We start from the raw sequence: 23229 nt of genomic DNA, 5'->3' as shown, positions 1-23229 counted from the left end.
AGCATTGCTTGCGCCTTGCGATTTGCGATTGGCGACCGGGTGCCTCCATTAGGTCTCATTAGCAGACGACAGCCACAACCGCATCCAAATGGGCGACAATTTCCAGCTTTTGACAAATTGCCGCTGGCACAGAGCCACAAGTCGAGGAGGCAATCTTTCAATTTTAATGTAAAAAACTAGGCTAGCGTTTATTTTGGCACTGGATTCATATGAGCTATTCACTAATCTTCTGGGGAAACCCCTCAGAACCACATCACCGTATGCAGCCATTCGATGTGCCTGGCCAGATCCGTGTAGATCACGGGCTGCGATAGGTCGCAACGATTGCTCAGCCGCTGTCCGGCGGAGACGACTCCGCGCAGCAGCCATACGTCCGACTCCTGGAGCATCAGCCCACCTCCAGAGTCGCCATTGCAGGGACCGGCTCCCTCCCGATTACTGGCACAAATGGTGCGTGAGGTGACGAAGCGCACATTCTCGGATGTGAGATTTCCCCGGCACTCCGGCTGGGTGATGATGTCCGTGTCTGTCATTTTGGCGATCCGAGAATTCCTGTTGCCCCGCTCATCCTCTCCCCAGCCGGCCACATACGACTTGTGGCCCGATGGAAGGTCCAGCAAATAGTTATCATTCCACAGGCAGATGGGTCGGATATAGTCGCCGATACTGAAAGATATATATTGTTAAGATTACTCTAAAAGGATCTATCTTGCAGCACTTACTCCACAGGCTCTGAAAGCCTGAGCGCCGCCAGATCCGCGTCCGTATAGATACTAGGATTGTACTGCTCGTGGATGACAAGCTCGGCTACTGCTCGCCGGGCTCCCACTCCTGGCGTCAGCAGGTCCAGGGTGGTGCGTCCCAGCGACACGGCCGTGCGAGAGGCGGGCAGATTGCGGGTACCGAAGCGGAAGCAATGGGCCGCCGAGAGCACGGTAAGAGCTGAGATAAGGGTGCCACCGCATAAAAAGTTGTATTCGTTGCCCACCCGCTCGAACAGGGCCACCATCCAAGGCAGCTGTCCCCGCTCCACCACCTGCCCGAAGTGGATGAGCGGCGTACTGACGGGCTTTTCCCTGCCACAGACTCCATTCAACTGTCCCAGGGTCTGGGGCCTGTTTCCTGATGGTCGTTGTCGAGATGCTGATGGTGCTGTGGGTCGCTGTGTGGTGGTTGCAGTCGGTTCTGGGATAAATTGTGGTGCTGGCGTTGGTCCTGGACGTGGTCGGAATGGTTCTTGGTGCTGTTGGGGTTGAGGCTGAGGCTGAGGTTGGGGTCGTATTCTCACTGGTTCCTCCGGCTGTTGAGCCTGTTGAGGGTATTGCGGCTGCTGTGGCTGTTGCGGCTGTTGTGAAAATTGTGGCCGCCGAGGCCTTTGTTCTGGTTCTTGTGGCAGGATATTCAGCAAAGGCGCTGTGGAACGCAGGGTGTGTGATAACGAAAGTTTCGTACTAGGCGGACCATCTGCAACGGTATCAATAAACGAATCAGATGAAGACATAGATGGAAAGATGGTTCCCCACTTACATGCCATAGAACGGCAAAACACCTGGCCGTTGAGGGAGATCATGGTTAGTTTTGGAACAACACCTGGTGTGGGGAAGTCAACACGATAGTTGATGGGTTCATTGTGTTGCAGACGATACCTAACCGATTCCTCATTCTCCAGAAGATTAAGGTCCCCGGGGTAGCTCTGAAAGAGATGCAAAGAAAGCGCGTCACAATTTTTGCTCTCGTATAGATGTCGTCAACTGTTGTAATCGACGTCAGATCCCCCATCTTCGTAAACATAACTCAACTGGTAAAACCAAACATCCAAAACAGCACCAGCGACAGCACAGCAGCTGAGGCTCGGGCGATATTAATACTGCTTAGTCTTTAGTAAAAACCGGTCGCACAACTTTGTTCCATACCGGAGAGAACAGATCAGAACGGAACGACACGGAACGGAAGAGAATCAAGTGACAGCACTGGGGGTTTCCCCTCAGGCCTTATCAGGCATGCAATTCCCATGAAAATCTACTACAACATTGAGTTCGCAATTGTGATAGGGGAAAATCACGCTCCCATCTGAGAGTAAGGTCAATGCATGATAAGAGAGCACACAAAACAACAGCTGGAAAGGGAAAACTTACAGAGGTATGTCGACCTGGCTGGGAAAGCTCTATACGGAGTGTATTTTCCACAATGGAGGAATCCAATTTCAGGCTTATGTGCCCGATATGCTCCTGGTTGTAGGCCAAGTACTCAAACAGCTCTGGGCAGGCAATGTACGGTAGGTTTTGTCCCCAGTTAAGAGAGATCTGAAGCAGAGCCAGCAGGAGACCTAGTTGTAGCGAACACATAACTAATACGATCCAATAAATATTTATAAGGAAAGAAATAAATAATGTAACTGCGAAAGTCGCGCACAAAACGCGAGGTCACAAGTCGTACCGATACCGAAACCGCACTCAATGAGAGTCGAGCGATGAATGATTTGTGTGTATAGTTAGGGGCACGATCTAGCTGAACGATCTGGCGGAATAGATCGATAATGAGATTCGATTGGAGCTAATATTCAGCCCCACACAGAGCTTGTTGGCGTTCTCTCTCTCTCTCCGTTTATGTCGTAAGCCGCTTGGATAGGGCCACTTGATTTTACGAGTACTCTATCTTAAAGGTTTTGTGGATTTTCAACGTGATGAATGAGGAAATCCACTGGATAATCCTCACAGAGGAGTTTCCATTTAATTTTAGAATCCGTACAAGGAACTTCCTATAGATGCCACTACCTATAAAAGAATCGAGCCAGAACAGTTCCCAGAAACTGTAGCTCCCAAAAATATGCCTTTATATGAATTCCCTATGAAATTTACCAGCAAACAGAGGGTTGAAGTGTACAAACATTTCGTGGTTTTGTTTCTTTATTTCACTTTATGATTAATGGTTGCTAGACTTGAATTACCCGTTGCGTAGATGCCAGTTTAAATTCAATAAATCAAGCTACGGTTCTGCTTGGGTCTTCCAACAATTTGTCACTTCTCAGTTAATTGTCATTGCATTCACAAAAGGCAGGAAAGAGTAATAATTTGGCTTAGATTTCAGTTCTTTTCGGATCAGTTCCACATGTTCCTGCGCACCCAGTCGATGTGCTTGGCCACGTCCGTGAAAACGGAAGGCTTGGACACGTCGCAGGTGTTCTCCTTAGTATTCCTTATGCCGCCGGAGATGACGCCACGCAGTAGCCAGACATCGTCCTCCCTCAGCATCAGAGGGCCACCGCCATCACTGCCACAGGGACCGGCACCCACCTTCTTGGCGCACAGGGTGCTCGGCTGGACGAGGATATGGGGCAGCTCTAGGGTGCAGTTCGAGTCGGACACAATGCTGAGGTCAGTCACCTTGGCTACGTCCGTGTTTCCGTTGCCCTCCCCATCCGCACCCCAGCCTGCCACATAAGACCTGACTCCCTCCGGCAGATCCATGCGGTTGCTCGTGCTCCAAAGACAAATGGGTACGATGTAGTCGCTGAAGCTGTAAGAAGGTTTGTTAGTGGATCAGTGGAATCTCTGAGTAGAATTTACCAAAAGGTGAACTCACCTGACGGGCTCATCCAGCCTGACCAGCGCCAGATCCGCCTCTGTGTACTGCTTGATCTGGTAGTTCTCGTGGATCAGCAGCTGGGAGGCTCCTCGGAACTCACCATCTGTTAAAATGTCCAGACTGCTGCGCCCCAGAGAGATGGCCGTGCGACTGGCCGGCAGATCACGGTTTGGCTGCCGGAAACAGTGAGCCGCCGTCAGCACAGTGGAGGCGGATATAAGAGTGCCTCCGCAGAAAAAGATAGGGCCGTTACTCTCGCGCCGCTCAAAGAGTCCCACCAGCCAGGGCAGCTGCCCGCGCTCCAATCGCGTGCCCTGAAAGATCAACGGCGTGGTCACGGTCCTCTCACGTCCGCAAACAATGTTGTTGGAGGAGGTTTGCGGAGGAGTCCTGGTCCAACTATTCGCGGGTGCACTCTGTGTTATGGTCTGCGGGCTGACCCTGTCCTGTCCACGATTAACGGTCGGCCGCTGAGTGCTGTTCTGTTCGCGGGCCCAGAATTCTTCGTAGTTGAAACCACTCTGAGGTTCAATTGCAGGAAGTACTGGAGATGAAGGTCGTACTGGAGATGGGGTTCGGATGGGTGGACGAACTGAGGGCCGTAGCTGGGGCCGGACTTGCTGGACTGCATCTGCAGCACGAACCGTGCTGCGCCCAATAGAAGAAGACAGCGGGGAGATTGAGGTGGTGACTGTGTGCGACAGCCGTATGGCTGTTCTCGGTGGAGGATCTGAAAGAGCCATTTACTTTCCGTATAAGAATCACTTCCCTAGCATCACAGGTAGATCCTTACTCACATTGATTATTACCACAGAGCTCCACATCGTCCACCCTGATGCTGGTGACCTTGGGCGGCTGGCTGGGAATGGGAAAGTCCACACGATACTGGATCGGCCAGCCCAGACGGAGATTAGTCTTGACCGTCTCCTCATCAGTCACTATGGCAACGTTGCCCACGAATTCCTAAATGAAGAGAAAGAGAATATCATGATTTCGCTCTCTTTCGGATCTTGTTTACAACGATCGCTACATATAGATGATCAGTATTGACATTGCTTTGTTTTTGCAAAGCCAATATTAAGTGCCAATGGAAGGGGGAAAACACAACCGCAAACGCATTAAATGATAAGAGAATGAGAAGAATAGAAGTAAATGCCACTAAATAAAGTTGGGGCTAAACCCGAGATCAGGGATGACATCCTACCCAGTTATAGAATCCGGACTGCGAGAACTCCAGGAAGAGCGTGTGATTGTTCACCATAGGATTGTGACGCACTGTGACCAGGCCAATGTACTGTCTGTTATATCCCTGGTACTCGAAGAACTGCGAGCAGCCATTCGCCGGCAGCTGTGCAAGGCTCGGGCCGAGGCACATCGTCATGATAATTCCAGAGACTAGCAGGAGCTTCTCCATTTCAGCTGCAATCGATACTTATTTGTCTTACTCTGCGATCTACTCGACCACAATCGAACCTCACTCAGTGAACGCTGGCTAGCAAATGATCTGTGCCTATTTCATCTCCAACGATCTAAGAGAGCCCCACTTTTCTAGGTGTACTTTGAGTACAAATACTCAAAGCTACAATCTATTACTCTCTACTCTGAGTCGGGGTCTGAGTTGGAACCGCATTGTAGATGGGAATTATGCAAGCGCGTGGAATTCCTTTACGATTTTCCAGTGATACATTTTATTCATCGAGATCTGCGGGAGGTAGGTTTGGGAAATACTCCAATTTTGGGAAACCTTTAAAAGGCTTGCCTTTCGTTGATATGGGATATTTATTTGCTGCTCTTAACCTAGTATTTGTTTAATATTAAAGAAGAAAGAAGTCTACTAATTAACTGTCCAACTCATTCTTTTACTGTCTCTGGGGAGACTGTATTCCCGTACTGTTCGATGATGTCCTGCAGCTGACTCTCCACTTTGAGTCTCTGCCCGGCGTATTCCTCTAATGTTTCCGACAAGCACTGATTACTCTCCCCAATTACAACCAGTAAATGTTCGGCCTTATCCCGAAATCTGTCAAGCTGCACAGGCACCTCTATGATACCATTGAGAGCTTTTCTTACGGCATTGCGGCACTCGTCCCCAACAACTTGACAATTCACCGTTGCTTGGATCAAGACATCGGTTGAGTTTTGAGCGATCTCAAGTGTCTCCTGCAATTCAAGGTTAAATCGAGTATGGGCCCAGATGAATCCCTCTTGGCAGGCGTGCAGCCGGAGGCCGTAGCGTGTGTTGAGACCCTGGGTGATGTTCTTGGCCTTAGAGATGTCCGTACCCGCACCCTCGGTAGATTGCCTCACATTTGACACTAGGACTGCGGCCCAGAGCTTCCACTCTTCCGCTGTCTGCAGCTCCCACTGATCGTTGTTCGCCTGCTGCCCATTGATTCTCTCCAGGCTAGCCTCCAGGTCGAGGATGACAGCATTCAGTTGGGTTAGCATCCCCGTTGCATCCTGCAAAGCCTGGCTCCTGTATGTATTGCGCTCCTTTTGGAGAAAGGACTGCAATTCACCCAATGCATTGCCTACACTCTCAACAAAGCTGGCAATCAACTCTGTGATGGCAATTTGCACCTTATTAGCCAGATTTATGGCCACGAAACCAGCCCGTTGGATAACCTCATTGGAAGAGGTGTGCAGGTTGTTCAAGACCTCTTCGGAAGTAGCACCACTGCTCATCTCACTGCGGATGATCTCCTCTACTTGTCTTCCCAACTCAGACATATCCTGCCATTGATCACCATGCGGATCCCTGCCGCAGATGCCGCCATAGCTGGCACAGAGAGCGGCCAGCCAAAGCAACGAACTGCTCCACTTCATCGCTCCAACAGTCTGGCCAGAGGTTTAGTTTGCCCAGTTCTTATATAGATCGATTACTTCAAAGCATACATCACTCTTTCTCAAATATTTGATCAACTGCAGTATATCAATGGACAGTGCAAGACAGCACGTGGTCAAAAGATAAATATTCAGATAATAGCAACCCTACAACACATTCAAAGAGGATGAACAATTTTTTGCATACATATTTTTTTCAAGATAACGTCTGAGTTAGTTCAGAGCCATCGTATCCCTTAGTAGATTAGTCAAACGATGAAAATACTTTTCTGTCTAGTCCCGCATGAGCACGAGTTCCAACTGCAGCTTCCAGGTTCCATTCTCTGCCAGGATATTAGTAATGTCATACTGTGTCACCTCCACCACTGGTGCCTGTGTGCACCTTGAGCGTTGCGTTGGTAAAGGAATATTCCCTCAATCACTCTTACAATGGTCTCAGTGATCTTCATCGAGAAATACGTTGGTGAAGTATTTAAAAAATCATCTGCAAAGACACGTTCCGGCAGTCTGTTGGATAGTGTCCATAGAACGATGAGAAGTAGCACCGAGTCACTCCACTGCATGATGGCAAGTGCGACTACGGATGGATGGATTAGTTTACCCAGTGCTTAGTGCCGCTGAACACTGAACAACCGTGCCGCATAAACAGTGGGAGAGTAAGGGACGGATCGAAAACTCGTTCTGCCAGCTGATTGGATTACTTAATACTTAATATTCCCAAACACAAATAATCTGTCTGACAGCGAAAAGAAGCTTATGCGACTCGGTAAACGGGTTTGACCAGAGGTACGTGCGGGCCAGAGAACATCCAAAATATTGGCTTGTGTTATGTCTTAGGGTTTATTAATCTATGGTATACAAAAACTCGCGCTTCTTTGCAGGTTTAACTTAGGTTCTCGTTGATCCAAGTGAGATGCTTGGACAGGTCGCAGTAGAGCACATACTGGCTGAGCTGGCACCGTCCGGAGGTTCCACGTTCGCCCAGCGAGACTATACCGCGCAGCACCCAGTGGGTATCCCGCCGGATCATCAGGCCTCCGCCCGAGTCACCAAGGCATGGCCCGGAACCGTCCCGGTTGCCGGCGCACAGCGTGCGCTCGGTGACGGCCGACGCCTTCCAGGTGCTGATGCAGTCCGTGGCACTGGCTATCTCGGCCTCGACAACCCGCGGATATTGGGTCTTGGAGTTGCCAAACTCGTCCGTGCCCCAGCCCGCTATGAAGCCGGATTTGGTGACCGTTTCACTCTCCTTCTCTGTCCACAAGCAGATCGGGCCAATGATGTCATTAAATCTGGAAGAGGGAATAAGATATCAGAGATCAAATCGAAAGAATATCTCAATGAACATACGTTACGGGCCGCTGCATGGTGACCAGAGCAATGTCTGCATCGGAGACCACTCGTGTGGAGAACTCTGGATGCCACAGCAATCGCCTCACATCATGCATCTCGGCCCCGTCCTCGTTGTAGTCGTCCAGATCGTAGCGGCCCACTCCAATCAGCACGCGGTCCTCCTGCATCTTGTACACGCAGTGGGCGGCCGTGATCACCATGCTGGCCGAGATCAGGGAGCCGCCGCACTTGAAGGCCAGGGACAGGGACTCCTTGTGGTAGATCGCCGATAGCCAGGGATACTGCCCACGCGGGAACTCCTTTCCGCGGTGTATGAAGGGCGAGAGCCTGCCCTCGCGACCACACTCAACCGGCGTCGAGGCGGGCTGGGGATTGAATCGATTGGGGGCGCGGGTCGGCGATGGAGCTCTGGCGGTGGTGGTTACTTGTGGTGGTACTGGTGGCTGCCAGAAAACAGTCGTTGCAGGAGGTGCTGGAGTGGCTCGTGGACGTTGTGGTGGAGCACGTGCAGGTGCAGGTGCAGGAGCTTGAGTCTGCCATGTTTGTGGCCAGTCGGGAGACACAGCGCCTCCGGACGATACAGATGTCCAGGAGGGAAACGAAGTTTGGGTGGGCGTGCCGTAGAATAGGGTATTCACCTCCAACCCAGACTGTTCCCTGGGGAACAGACCAAACACAGACGAGGGATCAAGCGGCCGCAGCGGACGGTGCGACTGTACACTGACGTGAATCTCGTAGAAGCGATTGAAGAAGCTGTTGGGGGGCCCATCTAAAAAGCAATGAACGTGAGTCATACTCGTTCTGTCTGATCCAACCACCACTGCGCTGAATACTCACATTCGGTGGCCGAACAAAGCAGAAGATCGTTGTAGGAGAGGCGAGACAGCTTGGGCAGTAGACCGGTGGAGGGGTCCGGCCGGAGACTAATCCGAAATTTCGCGGTTCCACCAGTCGAGCGGGCAGCCTCCTCATCTGGATAGGGCCGCAGAGTGCCAACGGAAGAGGGCTGTGGAATGCGAAGGAGGCAAAGCAATCAGTCGGTGTTTCAGCTGGAGAGGGCTATAGCAATCCACCATACATCTTGATCCCCCCGCTGGGTGAGACGGACGTCGATGCGGTTGCGGCCCCGCATCACGCTCGGGAGGGTCACCTCCCCCTGGAGGCCTTCGAAGCCATCGTTCACGTACTGGAAGTAGTCGGAGCACGCGTTCTCCGGCAGAAGCTGACACCTGGCCAACGCTATTAACGACACAATTATGGCTAATTTCAGCCCCATACCTTTCCAGAATATATCGACTTCAGTTCGACTTGGATCCGTTTTCCCCACTGCGCACGCGACAAGCGTCGATGGATAAATAAAACAGCCCCAGCTTCGGGCTCATTCTCAGCACCATCTCCCGCTACCGCTCTCGGTACGGGTTGTTGAGTCACTGAGTAAACTGGAAATTCCGCATCGTGCAGAGCCAATAAGACACACAACAAGCGCCCCAGTCGCGCAATCCGACTACATGATACCCGCGATTCAGATTAACATATTTATATTTTTAGGTTTCCAAAACAAAAATATCGCTATAAGTAGAACAAATGCGATTATGTGGAACCAAAAATTCATGCAAAACTTTAAGGATTCAAGTCTTTTAGTACCATTTGCATCCCCGCGTAATCAGTCCCATAGACCCCTGGTACCCTTACCAGCCACACCATTCAGATCGTCTGCTCTTGAGTGAAAACCCCCCCCCGCATAATATACGCGGGAATTGCTATGCAAACAAATAACGTCTGAGTATTGTTTTTCGCACGAGCGAAAAATATTTCAAATGTCCACTCAACAGATCTAACTACACTTCGAATTCGATTGAGACTTGTTTATTTCGCATTAATCTCTTATCTACGAGTATTCTCTCACTCATCTCTCACTCATCACTCACTCCAGTCCTGTTCTATTGCACTATGTTGCTTTCGATCCACGTAAGGTGCTTGGCAACGTCACAGTATATAACATATTTCCTCAGATCGCAGATCAATCCCTTCCGCGGCGCCAGAGCGACGATGGCCCTGAGTGTCCAGCGACCGTTGCGCATGATCATCAGACCACCACCAGAGTCGCCCAGGCAGGGTCCGTGGGCATTGCTGTTGCCGGCGCATAGAGTGTTCGGAGTGATGAAGTCCTCCGCACGCTTCATGTCACTTAGGCACTGCTCCCGGGTCACTACGCGGACATTTACGGCCTTGGGGTAACGCGTCTCGACGGCATTTTCGTCTAGGCCCCAGCCGGCCACGGCCCCCATGTCACCCTCATTGGCTGGCAGTCCCATGCGCGATGTCCACAGGCAGATGGGTCGCACGTAGTTTGTGTATACAACCTCGGTGTCGAGCACCACGAGACCCACGTCCGAGTCGGGCACTGGGTTCCCGTCGTACTGTGATGGCGTGCGCGTACTCGAAGCACGGATCAGTGTGGCTCCGCTCTCGGGATGCGTGTTACGATCATGACGTCCCACATAGACCCAAAGATCCAGGGCTTTCTTTCCGTGGATGCAGTGAGCCGCCGTGATCACCGTACGCTTAGACACCAACGACACCACGCAGCTGTACTTCAGCGTTGGTCCGTTGTCTTCGTAGAGGGCACCCAGCCAGGGGAATCGACCTCTGGTAATGACCTCCCCTCCGGCCTGGGCAGCCGCAAAACCTTCCACGCCGCACTCCGCAAAGTCCGGATCAGTTCGTGGGGCAACTGAAGCCTGCGTTCCCGTTCTGGCTCTATTAAGGAAGGGATTGCTGCCAGTGCTGGTAGGTGCTCGCGAGCTATAAGTGAAGTGCGGGGGCATCGTCACAGGAACACTTGGTCTACTGCCCGTGACAGACGCCTTCCATCCGCGTGTCATTGTACTGGAGGGGGCATCATCTGTGGCGACGGAGAAAAGAAACGGATCAGCACATGTGTGGAGAAAACCCCATAAATCCTACTTACAATCTGAGGCACTGCAATAGACGTGACCATTGAGCTCCACCTTGATCAGCTTGGGCAGCTCGTTGCCGTAGTTCTGGAAGCTCACAAAGGCCTGCCCCCTACCTCCACTTCGCATCTTTTCGAATGCTTGCTGCTTGTCGGGATACCCGCCCATGCTGCTCACAGTATGCGCCTACAGAATGGAATGATATGGGTTGATATTGATAATGGAATTTAGTCATCTGCTTACCTGACTAGAGCCGTGCGCCGTGAACACAACGCTCCAATCGAGACTTGTGAGGCCGTCCTGAAGGGGTGTGAAAACACCTATTATTGAACCATCCCCTCGACGCATATAGGTGAACAGGTCGCCGCAATTGTGGGACGGCACCGTCTGTGCCAAGGCCGTTCCCAGACACAGCCCAAGACAAACAAAAAGCAGGAGCACCGGTGCTATGGCCATTACGAGAACCGATGTTGATTACGGTACAGCGCGTACTAACTCTGAATCTGTTGGCTGCATTTACAAAACGACTATCGCGACTAACGCTTGAACGAGCTTCAATGCACTCTCCATCAGGTCCATCAGATAGAGAATCATATTCATCTCTCTCCAGCGATTCTTAGCTCTCTGGAGGTTGTAGAACTTCCCGCCGCTGGCCCGCTAGGCAGCGGGCTTTGCCCAGTGCTCCTACTCAAATGCTCAAATACCAGCGGGGGTCAACTTATTTATATATTCTTATTCAATCAGCTTATCAGGAAAGCTTTGGACTGAGCAAATTCATATGATTGAGAACACTGGTTTCAGAACTTGTTTCCCCTCTGTTTCGAAATCGAAATTGGTCACGCTTTGTGAATACGTCAGAGTTGGTCGCCATTCGTCTCCTATATTCACTCTCCGATCTCCGGAACAGGGTGTTTGCAGTTTAAATGGGTTCCATTATAGATGCGCATCCATAATGGAGGCCTCCAATATGAGATCCGGTCCAGCCGATTCACGAAGCCATATTGTAAGCCCGTTGATATTTTAAGCAAGCCGGACAGTCAAAATCATTGCATATTGCAGTGACAAACTTAGGTATTGGGATAAACTAATGGAAATCGGGATAATTGCAGTGACGGGAGCCAATTACAGCCAGGAGAAGCCATAAAATCAGAATTCGAGAAATAAAATGGTTTTCAATCGCCAACTTCATTCGAAAATCTTACACTGTCTAGTAAGAAGAAGAAAAACATAACAGTTGGGTAAAATAGTAATCGTGGTTTTAATTATGGGATTTCGATTTTTATAATAGCTTTTCATTCCCAAAAAATTGACAGAATTCTCCAAATTTATTCGGATTTCCTAGAATGGTAAATGTTCGATATACGGGCCAAGAAATCCGATGATGGACCGCCTGAATTTATGTGCAGAAATTATTTGGCGGTCAGATATGAGCTCTATAAAATGCACTTCATTATTAAATGGAAAATCCAAAAACCCTAAAACCAAAGCGAAAAAAACGCGAAACAAATTTTAGAGCCCGTGGAAATTTCCATAATTATTAAATAATCAGCTTTTGATGAAATTTAGACGGTAGTGTCAAAACTCCTACCAGAAAAGTTTTCAAATGCTGTAATTTTATTCAATAGAATGTACTACATACCGCCACATGTAACACAAAGTATGTATTACTTACACATATATACATGTTTACATTTTGTGTGCGCAAATATGAAATGACTGCCAAATAATTTGTGCACGTAAATTCTTGATAAATTGCGGTCCATCGAGCGTAGAAGCATACCCAAATTTCTCAGAATTTATTCTACATACAACATTCAGAACTTAATGGTGCTGAAAAGTCACTGTGAATGTGTAGTATTCAGTGTACAATATTGTGAACCAAATGCATTGAAGATAATATTAAAGTGACTGAAAAGTACATTATAAACTCTGGGCTGGTCTGGTGGTTTCTAAAGAACCGAAAACCATTTCTGGAAATTACGTTAAGTGTACGGAAACTTAGTAGGCAGCAAAATTCAAATAAAGGAGCAGCAAAGATATAAATTATAAGTAGAATATGCTGTATTGCATTGCATGGTACGTTTTGTGACCTTCGGGTCCTTTTGCGCTCTAACCTTAGGCCCGAGACCGCACGAAAAGAGTCCTCTTATAAAATTTTTGTCCTGTGCCCATCTCTAGTTTGCAAATACTTTTTAGAAGAAAACTTGGGGCTCTTATAAGGCAGGACTGCGACTGGGGCAACTTTTAATAACATAATGCAAGGTGGTTTATGCGAATGTCTATTGAAAATGATGCCTGTGTACTTCTGTAAGTAGCGACAACGCACTCGCCCGAAACTTTTGCCAGCGAAACAAAAAAGTAAGGCCAAGAGGAAAAGCGCCTTCGATCCGAGTCCCCCACATCATCCTCGTCCCTACACTCTTAAACTCAATTTTCACTGGCAGGGTTTCCCAGTTTGGCCTCTTGTTGTTCGCAACTTTTATAATCAGTTCCAAGTTGGTAAAGCTTTGTAATAATTTGTTGAGATTTGGCGCGAAATGTTCGCTGCTTTTTTGTTGGCAAATAAAATTATAAATCGCACCCGGGCACCCGGCTTTGGCAGTTTGACGGAGGCATTTTGACACCACTCGACGGCTGGCTGGCACATTCCCGGCAACATTGAGGTGTGAAGTGCTTCCGGCTCCGGCTCTGGCTCTGGCTGGGGGGCGGAAGTGCGTCCGATTGCACTCGATGTGGGACGCCTAATTGGAGCGAACGCTGCCAGGAAACCGGGGCACTTCAAATCAGAGTCGATTCAAATTAGGAAACCAAGAATCGCCTCCACGAGTGCGTTTGTGTGTAGCTCTAGAGGCGGCGGAGCACGGCATAGGTATCGCAGGTACAAATCCCACGGAACCGCGAAAACATGAACAGGAAAGGCTCGCCACAAGCCTTGAGGATGTGCAGTCTCTTGGCCTGCTTCAGTCCGGAGTACAGCGAGGCATGCAGTTCATCGTGCCAGCTGTTCTCGGCGCTCTCCTCCACCACCAGGGTGTGGAACACACCCAGCAGCTGGAGACACCGCTCCATCTGACTGGTCCGCACCACCGCCAACATTTGAATATACGGCCGGAACTTTATCCAGCGGTGGCAATCTTTCAATTCCACATCCTTGCCCACATCGATGATCATCAGCTTGCACTCGTGGTCGTGAATTTCATCGAGGATTTTCCTCTCCATGGGCAGCACGAAACAAGTTTTCTGCTCGGAAGTCATCTCGAAGTTCAGCTCGTGCTTGGGCGTCTGCATGGTCCACGGATACTTGCGGTTGGCGAACGCGTAGGCCAGTTTCTGACGGCGCTCCTGCGCCTCCCGCAGATGGTTCACCATCTTGTCCACGGGCCGGATGGCCTGGGAGCCGCGTGGCTTGAAATCGGCATTGACAGCGTCCTGCCTTCCCTCGGTCTCTGCATTGGCCGCCAGTTCTGCCTCCTCCTCGGCGGCTTCCTGTCTCTTGGCAGCTTCGCAGCAGCGCATCTCGTGGGGCGACTCGTAGTCAGGATACCCCGCATCCGCCAGGTAGGAGTGGAAGTGCAGTTCATTGAAGGGTTGGCGGGGCTCAAAAAAGGCAGCTGACTTGCTCTCAATGTGGCACTTATTCTCTTCCAACAGCTGGGGCCACAGGTCGTTAAAGAATGAGCTGCCCATTGTTTGCTTCGAGGAGTCTTTATGGTGGGTTTCCATTTCGGCCACTTGGAATTTCTATTTGTAATTTTGTGGGATCAAATGTTTACGATATGTGTCTAGCTCGACGGTGGGATTTTGTTTGAGTTTAGTTCTACTTATGTGTTCTACAAGTGTCAGTCTACTTTAAGGCAGGTGTACACCGAGCAAAACTTCAAGAGGGTATTTTCACAGATTGAGGTGGAATGTAATAGAAGCACCCCAAAGATACTTTCATTAATTATTTTGACTATTAACAAGTTTATCCACATATGGGTCATATTTGGGGGTGCTACAGAGGACTTTTAGCAATTTGTATATAGGTAATTTTTGTGTATTTCGGGGCCCGTTGTTCAGTCCTAAATCTCTCAGTGTATGGGCAACAATTCCATTTTATTATCAGTGCATAAATCCCTTGCCTGGCCTTCTTCGGATCTTCCCATAAATATATTTTCTGTTTGTATTTTGGCTCGATTTATGCACACTCACAGGCAATAACGGTAAGCAAGCATCAGGCATCTACGTCGACATCGGGCATCGGAATCGGGAAAAACAACAATTTGCGTAAATTTTATGACATTCCCTGTCGTAGGTAGCCGTCGATCGCCATCATTTTATGGTCTAAACCGAGCTGAAACAAGTAAGAACCGAGAATCTGATGTATTGACTATAGGATACCCATTACTTGGAGACTTAACCACCTTAAAACATTCGAATGAAAAGGGGGAAAATTTTAATTTCTCAATTTAAATTTCTTATTCTTGGCCTTTTTCAACCATTATTTAAGTCTCAAGTTTGGCAAGACATACACGTAAACGTATAATACTTATATCCTTGCACTTTATTAGTACTGTGGGGGAGGGCCAAGATTGTTTCGTGTTTGATTTGATGAAAGAGTGCAGGCGCTCGTAGATACGAGCATATGTATATATGTATACATACATATGTACATGTATTAGATATTCTGTTGTGTGGACGAAAGGGAGTGCTGGAGGGCGGAGATGGCTGTGACAACAACGACGACGAGTTTTCGGGCTCATTAGCTTTTATGGCTTTGATTTTATTGCCGCTGCCGTGGCAGACTTTAATTTCGCCAACGAAATTGTTGCCTATCGCAGGGCGCCTGCACTAATCAAACGGAAAACTCGTGTCTGTGTGTGAGAGTGTGGATGGTTTTGGGTGTGTGCGTTGGGTCTTCGGCGTGTGTGCAATAAATTTTCATAAATCAATTGTGCGTGCCACTTGGCAGCGCAAAAGCAACAAAACGCAACCCGAAAAAGGTTTGAATTTAGATTTATGCACACACAAAAAATGAGTGACGAATGCTTTTTTTACGCCTCGATGTTTAACAACTTATTGCAAATTTGATTTGGAAAAACTCTCTACCTCCGAACTGTGTTGCGGTGTGAAAATTGGAGCAGCAGAGGCACACGTTTTAATTTAATTCCAAGGCTCCTCTCCACGCATGTGGCAGGATGCGGCCTCGAAGATTTATGGCATCAGGGCTCTGGCAGCTGCTCTGCCAGGCCCGCCATCGAGATATCAAAGTGAAATTTTAAGCTCCCTTTTCGGGAAAATAAAAACTTTAAGTGACCAGAAGCTGGGGGGTATCAAAAATATTGGCTCTTCTCTTTTTTGGTCTATTAAAACGCGACAACTTTTTGTTTTCCTCTGGCTGCAAGCTACACAAAAACGCTGATGTACTTATTTATATATGTACACATGATATAAATGTATAAGAATTTATGAGTATATTTATTGTATTTTATTGGGGCACTTAAATAACGACACAGTCGAAAGACTCTCAGAAAATATCGCGAACACAGAAAGCAGAAGAATGAAAAACTTGAGAGTACAAAAAAAAGCCATGGCAAAAAGCGGGACTAAAAACAGGAAAAATGGCACAGAAACAAGTGAGGGCAACCGAGACGCTTATTGACATAAAAGCCAATCATTTTCAAATGGCTTTAAGCATTCGACAAATGGAGAGCTGCCCCCCAACATCAAAAGGAAAAAATAAACCAAACTGTGGCTTGGAAAATCTGAGAGTGGTTTAGATGCTGTTAAGACTAGGGGATACCCGCTATTCAGCAGAACATGATCTAAGTGAAGTTCAATGCTGCCAAAGAGATTATCATTGCGGGCAGCAATTTCGCAAAACTTGCCTCAAAAGGTGAATGCCACAACACTTTGTGTTTATTTTCAACGGCCTTCTACCTGAGATTCAGAGAAGTCTACATGAAAAACCATTGTAGCTGTAGCTCGAAAAGGCCTCGAAGAACAAATGGAAAACCAGACGAACATGGCTAGATACACTCGGTTTTCTCCGTATGCCACACTCACACGAATAAGTATACGTACACCCTTGGACTCAACGACGAGCAACGGGTAAACCAAGTTGAGCCCGAACTTTATTCGGTTATGCATTTGACTTGGCAGCAGCGACAGCCAGCCGCAGCAACCAGTGAATGCACTTTGAACTCGTGTCGAGGTTCGAGGTTCTTGCATAACTGCATAAATAATCAAAAGCCAGCATTTGTGCATGTAAAATGTTCACCGCCGAATTTTTTGCAACTGAAATGTTTGCCACCGAAACCAAAGTGCCATTTCGAATGTATAAACTTCGGGGCATGTCACAGGGCGAACAGGAGCCACGGCACCGCTGCCTGACTATTGAATATCCATCAAATTATCGCTGAGGCGTGAGACGCATGATTGATGTACCCAATGCCCCGCCATCAATCATTGATTCGGGGATTCGAGTGCAATGTTCTCGTATGCGGCTCTTTGCTAGTACATAAATCAGAGCCTCAGTCAAGTGCACACAATTACACCCAGGCAAACACACGCTTACAGCTGTTCTTCTTGAAATACGCTGAAAAGAACTAGTTTTCAAACGAAGTATACTTTGAATATTAAGAACTAGTCGACAAGGGTCTGCTTTCTTTTGGAAATATCTCCTACTTTTAATTTCCCTTTAAAAATACCTTTAGACTTTATGCAGTTTTTTCTCCCAGTGTATCTGTGGATGAATGTCGTATTAAAAGCATCTGGTACGGTCTGGTTTCAATATTTGTAATATTTTCCAACTGTCGGAGCTCAGCTCAAGCTGTCTGGAATTTTTCCAACACAAAGGAGACATGCAGACATTTATTTAGAGATACATATGTGCATATTGTTGTACACTCAACCAAAGTCGAGTTTCTGAGTGACATGGCAGATTGGGGAATTCTCTTTGTATGCAAGAACTGCTGGCAATTAAAGGGGCTGTCTGAAACTTATACAAAAATTCTGCGGTTTGCACATCTGCACATCTACGGAATTTCCACTGTGTTGATGGTTTTGTACTTTATCTTTTCTAGGTTTCTGGTTTCCTGGTGGTCTTGTACCTTTTCGTTTCTTATGCAGGAACTTTGATTAATTTATTAAAATATTCCTGCCTGGAATTGTAAAGTCTTTTGAGTGGACCCAAGACCCAACGGGAGGCAATTTGTCCGAAGGAAATCTTCGCTTCATGAATCATAGTTGGGATCGAGGCGAGCTATTGGCATTGATAAATAAGTGTAGACCTAAACGCCAGCTTAAATATTCAATTTTTGTTTATTCGGGTCCCAGAAATGGGAATCGGGTATGAGCCATAAAGCATACATACATGGCCTCCCCATCGGCGTGGGCAGCGAAACCCAAGGTAGCACACACACAAGAAAAGCTCCCAAGGAATTTTTTCAGTACCCACAATCAGAGTGGGTGGGTGTGATTTCCCTATGAGACACAGAGAGAGAGAGAGAGAAGCCGGAGCAAGACTTGGCATCCTTATCCTTAGTTCAAGGCCAGGAATCCATAAGGAAAACAAAGGCAACGAACAAAGCAATGGCTCACAGGCACCGCAAAAGATGGTCTTGAAGCAGGACCCGTAGCCGGACTGGCCTACAAATGAGTCTGCCACCTTGAATAACAAAGCGAGTGCGGCACGCAACTGATTGTGGGCGTGATGAATTTCTGGCTGGCTTGGCATTAATTCCATTTAATTATTATGACACTCGAGGGCAACGCACACAGCACACAGCCGTAACAATAATCGAGGCCGGAGAACAGATTACCAACACCTCGGGTGTCGAGAGTGGAGCCCCAGAGCACGGACCCCAAGACCATCTCAGTCATGCTGCAGCTCTGCTTTATTCTAATGCTCCAGGTCGGAGGAAGCGATTTGCGAATCAGCAGTGGGCACATTTGTCATCCGCCATGTGGGCCGGCCGTGAGTCGAATGTGCAACGTGAGGCGGAAAAGTTTTCCCGCAACTTGAGTAAAGTTTTCCTGTAAAGCTGGGAAAAAGTCGAGTGATGGTCCTGGTGCTACCAGTACTAGGACAACATCGTTTTCACGCTTGCCCTACCAAGTGAAACCAATTTGCGCATTTTGTCTGCCCCTAGACTCCTGGCATCGACGCGCATCGTTTCCTTCTTGGTCGAGGTCTTGTCTTCAGACTCGAGCATCTTGCATGCTTGCAGGCATTCTCTTTCCGCCCTGCACTTGACATTCAATTTTCGCTTAAAGCCACAGCCATCTACTCGTAATGTATGCCATCCAAATCGAAATTCACTCAGCTTCCTTTTGTGCTTCATCTGTCCCAAGATTCGGAGCCAGGCCTGGCCAACCGGGCAGAACCTCTCTTAATGAGCCTCATAAACATGCGCTTGACTACTTTGGTGCTTTGATGGTGCTAGCCTGCAGGGGAGCAGCACTCACTGTTTGAATATGTTGAAGTTTTGAATGGAGTTTGGCCAGCCGCATGAACACATTGGGGTTCAGCTTGGAACAGGACCAAACATTCTCATTATCACCCCACAGCAGATGAGCCTCAGTTTTCATTTTTCATCCTCAAACTCTTTCATGCCCCTTGGGATATTATAGTATATACATATATATCTCTACATATTGCATATTTAAATAGAAATTCCCGCCTGGACATAATTTGAAAAACAAATTCCAGTTTGCAGCATTGTTTTGCGGTCGCCCAGGGTCCAAGTATGTGCTCTCTCTTTCTGCTTCCACACACTGTATGTGTGTGTGTGTGGTCGTAAATCAATATTTAACCCGTATATCCTCCCCGTCGCTATGTCCGGGTGCTCTGGAGGTTTCCATCAGCAGCCAGCGTTTAAAAATAAAAACCCAAACTCATTCAACTCGTTCAACGACTCAATAAATGTTGCAAATGCGCTCGTTGTGCCACTCGCTCAGAGAAGGAGAAGCCACAGAGAAACGGAGAGAGATAGAGAAAAAGAAAGACAGAGTGGCGACTAGAGATAGATGCTTCCAAGGTATATTCGATAGAAGGTAAAGCTGTACCGCCTTTACCCATATGCTGCAACTGTGTTGGGAAGCATCTGATCTGGGCCGTACGTTCTCTGGGACTGCCTTACCTTCTGTTGAATAAACTTGAATGCTCCTATGAGCTACGTCGCTCTTCTCTAGAGTGTGCTACAATTTTTGTTCCATCTGCAAAGTGAAACATGGAGACCATTTCCAAACACTATTTATCTTTATTTCTCTGTCTCTCGTCGCCATCTCTCCATGTTGGTTCTGCTCTGGCTTTGATATTTGTTATTTGCTAAACGAAATGATATATACCCCCGTAGTGCTGGCATGGCATGTACACGTCTGACCAAAGTTGTCATTAGTCATGCTTTGCTGAACACAAACCCACACCACCACCTCTCTTTCTCTCTCTCTCTAGGTACCACATTGCGTATACTTGATGTGGCGTATGCCTGTCGTTCGAAGCTCCACACGCAGCCCCATTCACAGCTCAACATATCGATTATGGCACAAGTTGTTCAGTTGAAGAAACTTTATTCATAATGTTGCCTTTTCCATGCCCCACCACTGTTTTGTTTCGAACTTAACGCACAATTTATGCAAAGTCTATTAAAATGCAAACGTTTCAGTTAATTACGGCAAATTTCAGTTGCTCCTCGTCCTTGAAGAAAATTGGCCAGCAACTTTTCAAATATCGACAGCAACAATAACAACAAAGTTTGCCGGGCTATTCCCCTTTCACTTTCCCCCCCTGCCCCACGCCTCCGTCTGGTCTGCCTGTTAGCAGCGTTAAACGTTTTATTACCAACCAACAGCGCAGCGCGAAAAACTTCACATTTTCCTGGGAAATCCTCGCTGCGGTTGCTTTTAGCTGAAAGTGCACTTGACGTGCGACGCCCAATCTCGTCTTATTTCTATAATTTTTTGCTTGTAAGTTTTGGCGATTTTTGAAATCTGGCACAGTGGATATTAGGTAAATATAAGGCAAACTTTGGTTGCCAATAATTTGGAGCATACTTTTCTGCCAATCAAATGGGAAAGCATGCAAAAAAAGTTTAAATTTATTTTATTTAGTTTTTCCAAAGGTAAATTGAATTACAATAAAGCTACTTTTAGCTTCAGAAAGTTGTTAAGGCCAATTTAGGAAAGTTTCAGAAAAACAGTTACCATTCATCAGGAGAAAGTTTAGCGATTGGATTAGCATATATGTACATAAAGCATTTCAACAGATTAAAGTTAAGTTAAGTATTAGCTCGAGCTCCTAATCATGGATGTTTATGGATGTTTTCGACACCATATAATCGTAAATCCTCTTAATGTAGAAAAAGAAAAGTTTAGCAATGATATTTACATACTTAGAATCGAATAAACAATTTGTGGGGGATTCTTTTGTAAAGATTAAGCAAATTAAACTAAGAAAAGTTTTTCGATTGCACTAACACATTTAAATAACGAAGCACTGACAGAAATCTTCCTCAGAATGTCTTCCCTTCCCATTACTGATTCATACCTGAAATTAAATGATTATTAATAGTTCCTGAACATTCCTTTGAGCCTGCGCCACAGTGCACTGTGCGGCACAAGCCATTAGGCCCCATCAGCGTCAAGGCACACTTGACACAAACACGACAAGCGGAATATCCGCCGCCATCTTGGCCATATTTACGCACCTAATCAATATGGCCGGGGGCGGCCATGAAACGGGCCAACTGTTTGCTTGACATTGTTTGCGCATCCTGGTCGCGAAAGTGCCCCGAAGTCAGTTTCAACCATAAATAATTAGGCAACTTAATTAGGCCCGCTTAAAGGCCAAAGCCACCACTCCTGCTGCTTCTTCGACTGGAACTTTAAACTTGCACCTTTAATATAGGACTAGCCGCAAGGATCGACCAGGAAAAAAACCACAAAACAAAAACATACAGAAATACAAACAAAATGCGGAAATAGACGAGCGATGGGCAGGCACTCAGAGCGAATGCAAATAAATCGGATTTCCAGGGAAAGCCCCACAACAACAAGAGCAACAACAACAGCAGTAGCAGCCGCAGAGTGTGGAAGGAAAGGAAAGGAAAAACAAACAAAGCTCAAAAACTAACCAGAACCAAAAGCAGAACCATGGCCAGGAGCAGAAGCAGGACCAAGACTGAGAGCAGAATACAATGTCCAGGACCGGGACGAGGACACGCAATCAAAACTGGCCCGCGGGCCCAGGCTCGATTTGTGTTTAATGCGGCATAGGAAAATATACATTAAGAAAAAGATATAATTTTCAGTATTTTTTGGACATTTTGGATTATGTTTTCAATGAGATATGTATGTAATACATACCACAAGAGGGAATAGTGCGCTTGCATGCGATAAAAGATAAATACAAAGTATCGACTATAACCCTTTAGTGGATCATTCTCTATGGCCTTTTGAAGCCCTTCATTTATTTCTCCCAGTGCATCTATTTGAGTGCTAAAAGCAGCCAAGTCGAGGACAGCTGCAGCTCTCCCCTGTTCAGTGCTACGAGCACTCCACCTCCACTTCACCCCAGACCCTGGGGTTGCCTTAACAGATTGAAACAATAAACTCAAATTGCCCCAACAGACGGAGACGCGGCGACGGGCCGAAGGGGGATCCGGTGAGACAGTGGGTCGGGTGGAATTATCTGCTGTAAGTTGAGCCGATAACTTTATGCGCACAATTCCATTTGATTGATGAGATTTATGCTCGCAACGCCCCCGCACGTATTTGATTTTATTTTTATTTAGTTGTCTTATTTCATCTCCGTTTTTTGTAGCAACAAAATGTCTGGCTGTTGCTTCTTTTATTTCATTTCCGGCCCAGTGCCCCGTCCCTTATATCATCTGAAAGCCAAAAAGAAATCAGAGACAAACAAACGAAAAATAAAACATTTAAAGCCGCTCAACATGTGGCAGTGGCAGTGGGGGGAGGAGGCCAATTCCTTTATTTCGAGAGTCTGCTCTGACCCACTGTTCCCGCAGACTCCAGATCCTTCAGAGCATATGCGAAGTAAGTCAAGTGGATTTATTGTCACAGAAATGTAATCTTTATCATTGTGTGTTTCATTTTTAATTGGCTTCCTTTCGACAGAAACTCTGAGCGGCTGTCATTAGTGGCCAATGCATGAAAATGCCATCGGATAATGATTTCTCTGGGAGAGTGCAGTCTTCTGAGCGATGGGATGTGTTATGGCAACGCGTCATCAATTATAAATTGGAAAAGCTTAAGAAACTTAGAGTACTTTTTGGCTCATCTTCCTGGAGTACGTCTTGATTCCGGGAATGCGCGGAGATGTTTTTCATCCATTCTTTGCCCTACTGGACACTTCCTCTCGCTTCCTCAGTAAGGACCTCATCTGGTACTTCCTTCGATTGGTAAATCAAAGGGGATATCTTGCCGCCGCCATCCACTTCGTGATGCCTTTTGTGTGGCTGTCATTGTGCCCCCCTCGTTGAGCTCTTTG

At 47.3% G+C, this 23229-nt stretch overlaps 6 protein-coding genes across 8 annotated transcripts; all 6 read right to left on the bottom strand.

Annotated features, from left to right (window-relative positions):
• Positions 1-161: 161 nt before the first annotated feature.
• Positions 162-2482, bottom strand: LOC4801623 (brain-specific serine protease 4). The gene is made up of 4 exons (XM_001358644.4): positions 2136-2482; positions 1528-1693; positions 723-1464; positions 162-666 (listed from the first exon to the last, which is right to left on the bottom strand). The coding sequence occupies exons 1-4, from the start codon at positions 2343-2345 to the stop codon at positions 243-245; spliced, it is 1542 nt and encodes a 513-aa protein (XP_001358681.3). The 5' UTR covers positions 2346-2482; the 3' UTR covers positions 162-242.
• A 390-nt stretch (positions 2483-2872) lies between these two features.
• LOC6897279 (transmembrane protease serine 9) lies at positions 2873-5089 on the bottom strand. Its single transcript, XM_002137403.3, has 4 exons — positions 4790-5089; positions 4383-4548; positions 3583-4315; positions 2873-3516 (listed from the first exon to the last, which is right to left on the bottom strand). The coding sequence occupies exons 1-4, from the start codon at positions 4997-4999 to the stop codon at positions 3099-3101; spliced, it is 1527 nt and encodes a 508-aa protein (XP_002137439.1). The 5' UTR covers positions 5000-5089; the 3' UTR covers positions 2873-3098.
• A 256-nt stretch (positions 5090-5345) lies between these two features.
• LOC6897278 (uncharacterized) lies at positions 5346-6435 on the bottom strand. Its single transcript, XM_002137402.3, has one exon. It carries the CDS (start codon positions 6409-6411, stop codon positions 5437-5439), a length of 975 nt encoding a protein of 324 aa, XP_002137438.2. The 5' UTR covers positions 6412-6435; the 3' UTR covers positions 5346-5436.
• Positions 6436-7245: 810 nt separating this feature from the next.
• Sp212 (Serine-peptidase 212) lies at positions 7246-9194 on the bottom strand. 3 transcript variants are annotated; one of them, XM_015181842.2, is made up of 5 exons: positions 9061-9144; positions 8861-9011; positions 8620-8788; positions 7780-8551; positions 7246-7721 (listed from the first exon to the last, which is right to left on the bottom strand). In XM_015181842.2, exons 2-5 carry the CDS (start codon positions 8912-8914, stop codon positions 7313-7315), a joined length of 1404 nt encoding a protein of 467 aa, XP_015037328.2. In that variant the 5' UTR covers positions 8915-9011; positions 9061-9144; the 3' UTR covers positions 7246-7312. The 3 variants fall into 3 exon arrangements, with proteins under 3 accessions (XP_015037328.2, XP_015037329.1, XP_002137437.2); XM_015181843.2 differs by lacking the exon at positions 8861-9011 and having other exon boundaries at positions 9061-9194; XM_002137401.3 differs by having other exon boundaries at positions 8861-9139.
• A 438-nt stretch (positions 9195-9632) lies between these two features.
• LOC4801618 (serine protease gd) lies at positions 9633-11255 on the bottom strand. Its single transcript, XM_001358643.4, has 3 exons — positions 10983-11255; positions 10754-10925; positions 9633-10687 (listed from the first exon to the last, which is right to left on the bottom strand). Exons 1-3 carry the CDS (start codon positions 11193-11195, stop codon positions 9723-9725), a joined length of 1350 nt encoding a protein of 449 aa, XP_001358680.2. The 5' UTR covers positions 11196-11255; the 3' UTR covers positions 9633-9722.
• Positions 11256-13170: 1915 nt separating this feature from the next.
• LOC4801617 (uncharacterized) lies at positions 13171-14562 on the bottom strand. Its single transcript, XM_001358642.4, has one exon. The coding sequence runs from the start codon at positions 14460-14462 to the stop codon at positions 13584-13586; it is 879 nt and encodes a 292-aa protein (XP_001358679.4). The 5' UTR covers positions 14463-14562; the 3' UTR covers positions 13171-13583.
• Between the last annotated feature and the right edge of the window lie 8667 nt (positions 14563-23229).

This window comes from Drosophila pseudoobscura, chromosome 2 (assembly GCF_009870125.1).
Source record: "Drosophila pseudoobscura strain MV-25-SWS-2005 chromosome 2, UCI_Dpse_MV25, whole genome shotgun sequence".
NCBI lineage: Eukaryota > Metazoa > Arthropoda > Insecta > Diptera > Drosophilidae > Drosophila > Drosophila pseudoobscura.
This window is presented reverse-complemented; position numbering and strand designations above follow the sequence as displayed.

What these genes read in the sequence shown, in the direction of transcription:
- LOC6897278 (XM_002137402.3), bottom strand. Translation starts at nt 6,411, where the DNA reads ATGAAGTGGAGCAGTTCGTTGCTTTGGCTGGCCGCTCTCTGTGCCAGC.
- LOC4801623 (XM_001358644.4), bottom strand. Translation starts at nt 2,345, where the DNA reads ATGTGTTCGCTACAACTAGGTCTCCTGCTGGCTCTGCTTCAGATCTCT. An exon ending in AGCCAGGTCGACATACCTCT is followed by an intron (nt 1,694 to 2,135) that starts GTAAGTTTTCCC and finishes CATCTCTTTCAG; the next exon opens with AGCTACCCCGGGGACCTTAA. An exon ending in GTTTTGCCGTTCTATGGCAT is followed by an intron (nt 1,465 to 1,527) that starts GTAAGTGGGGAA and finishes ATACCGTTGCAG; the next exon opens with ATGGTCCGCCTAGTACGAAA.
- LOC4801618 (XM_001358643.4), bottom strand. Translation starts at nt 11,195, where the DNA reads ATGGCCATAGCACCGGTGCTCCTGCTTTTTGTTTGTCTTGGGCTGTGT. An exon ending in CGGCGCACGGCTCTAGTCAG is followed by an intron (nt 10,926 to 10,982) that starts GTAAGCAGATGA and finishes TCCATTCTGTAG; the next exon opens with GCGCATACTGTGAGCAGCAT. An exon ending in CTATTGCAGTGCCTCAGATT is followed by an intron (nt 10,688 to 10,753) that starts GTAAGTAGGATT and finishes CCGTCGCCACAG; the next exon opens with ATGATGCCCCCTCCAGTACA.
- LOC6897279 (XM_002137403.3), bottom strand. Translation starts at nt 4,999, where the DNA reads ATGGAGAAGCTCCTGCTAGTCTCTGGAATTATCATGACGATGTGCCTC. An exon ending in AGTCCGGATTCTATAACTGG is followed by an intron (nt 4,549 to 4,789) that starts GTAGGATGTCAT and finishes CTCTTCATTTAG; the next exon opens with GAATTCGTGGGCAACGTTGC. An exon ending in GCTCTGTGGTAATAATCAAT is followed by an intron (nt 4,316 to 4,382) that starts GTGAGTAAGGAT and finishes TGGCTCTTTCAG; the next exon opens with ATCCTCCACCGAGAACAGCC.
- LOC4801617 (XM_001358642.4), bottom strand. Translation starts at nt 14,462, where the DNA reads ATGGAAACCCACCATAAAGACTCCTCGAAGCAAACAATGGGCAGCTCA.
- Sp212 (XM_002137401.3), bottom strand. Translation starts at nt 9,058, where the DNA reads ATGGGGCTGAAATTAGCCATAATTGTGTCGTTAATAGCGTTGGCCAGG. An exon ending in CCCAGCGGGGGGATCAAGAT is followed by an intron (nt 8,789 to 8,860) that starts GTATGGTGGATT and finishes CGCATTCCACAG; the next exon opens with CCCTCTTCCGTTGGCACTCT. An exon ending in GCTTTGTTCGGCCACCGAAT is followed by an intron (nt 8,552 to 8,619) that starts GTGAGTATTCAG and finishes ATTGCTTTTTAG; the next exon opens with ATGGGCCCCCCAACAGCTTC.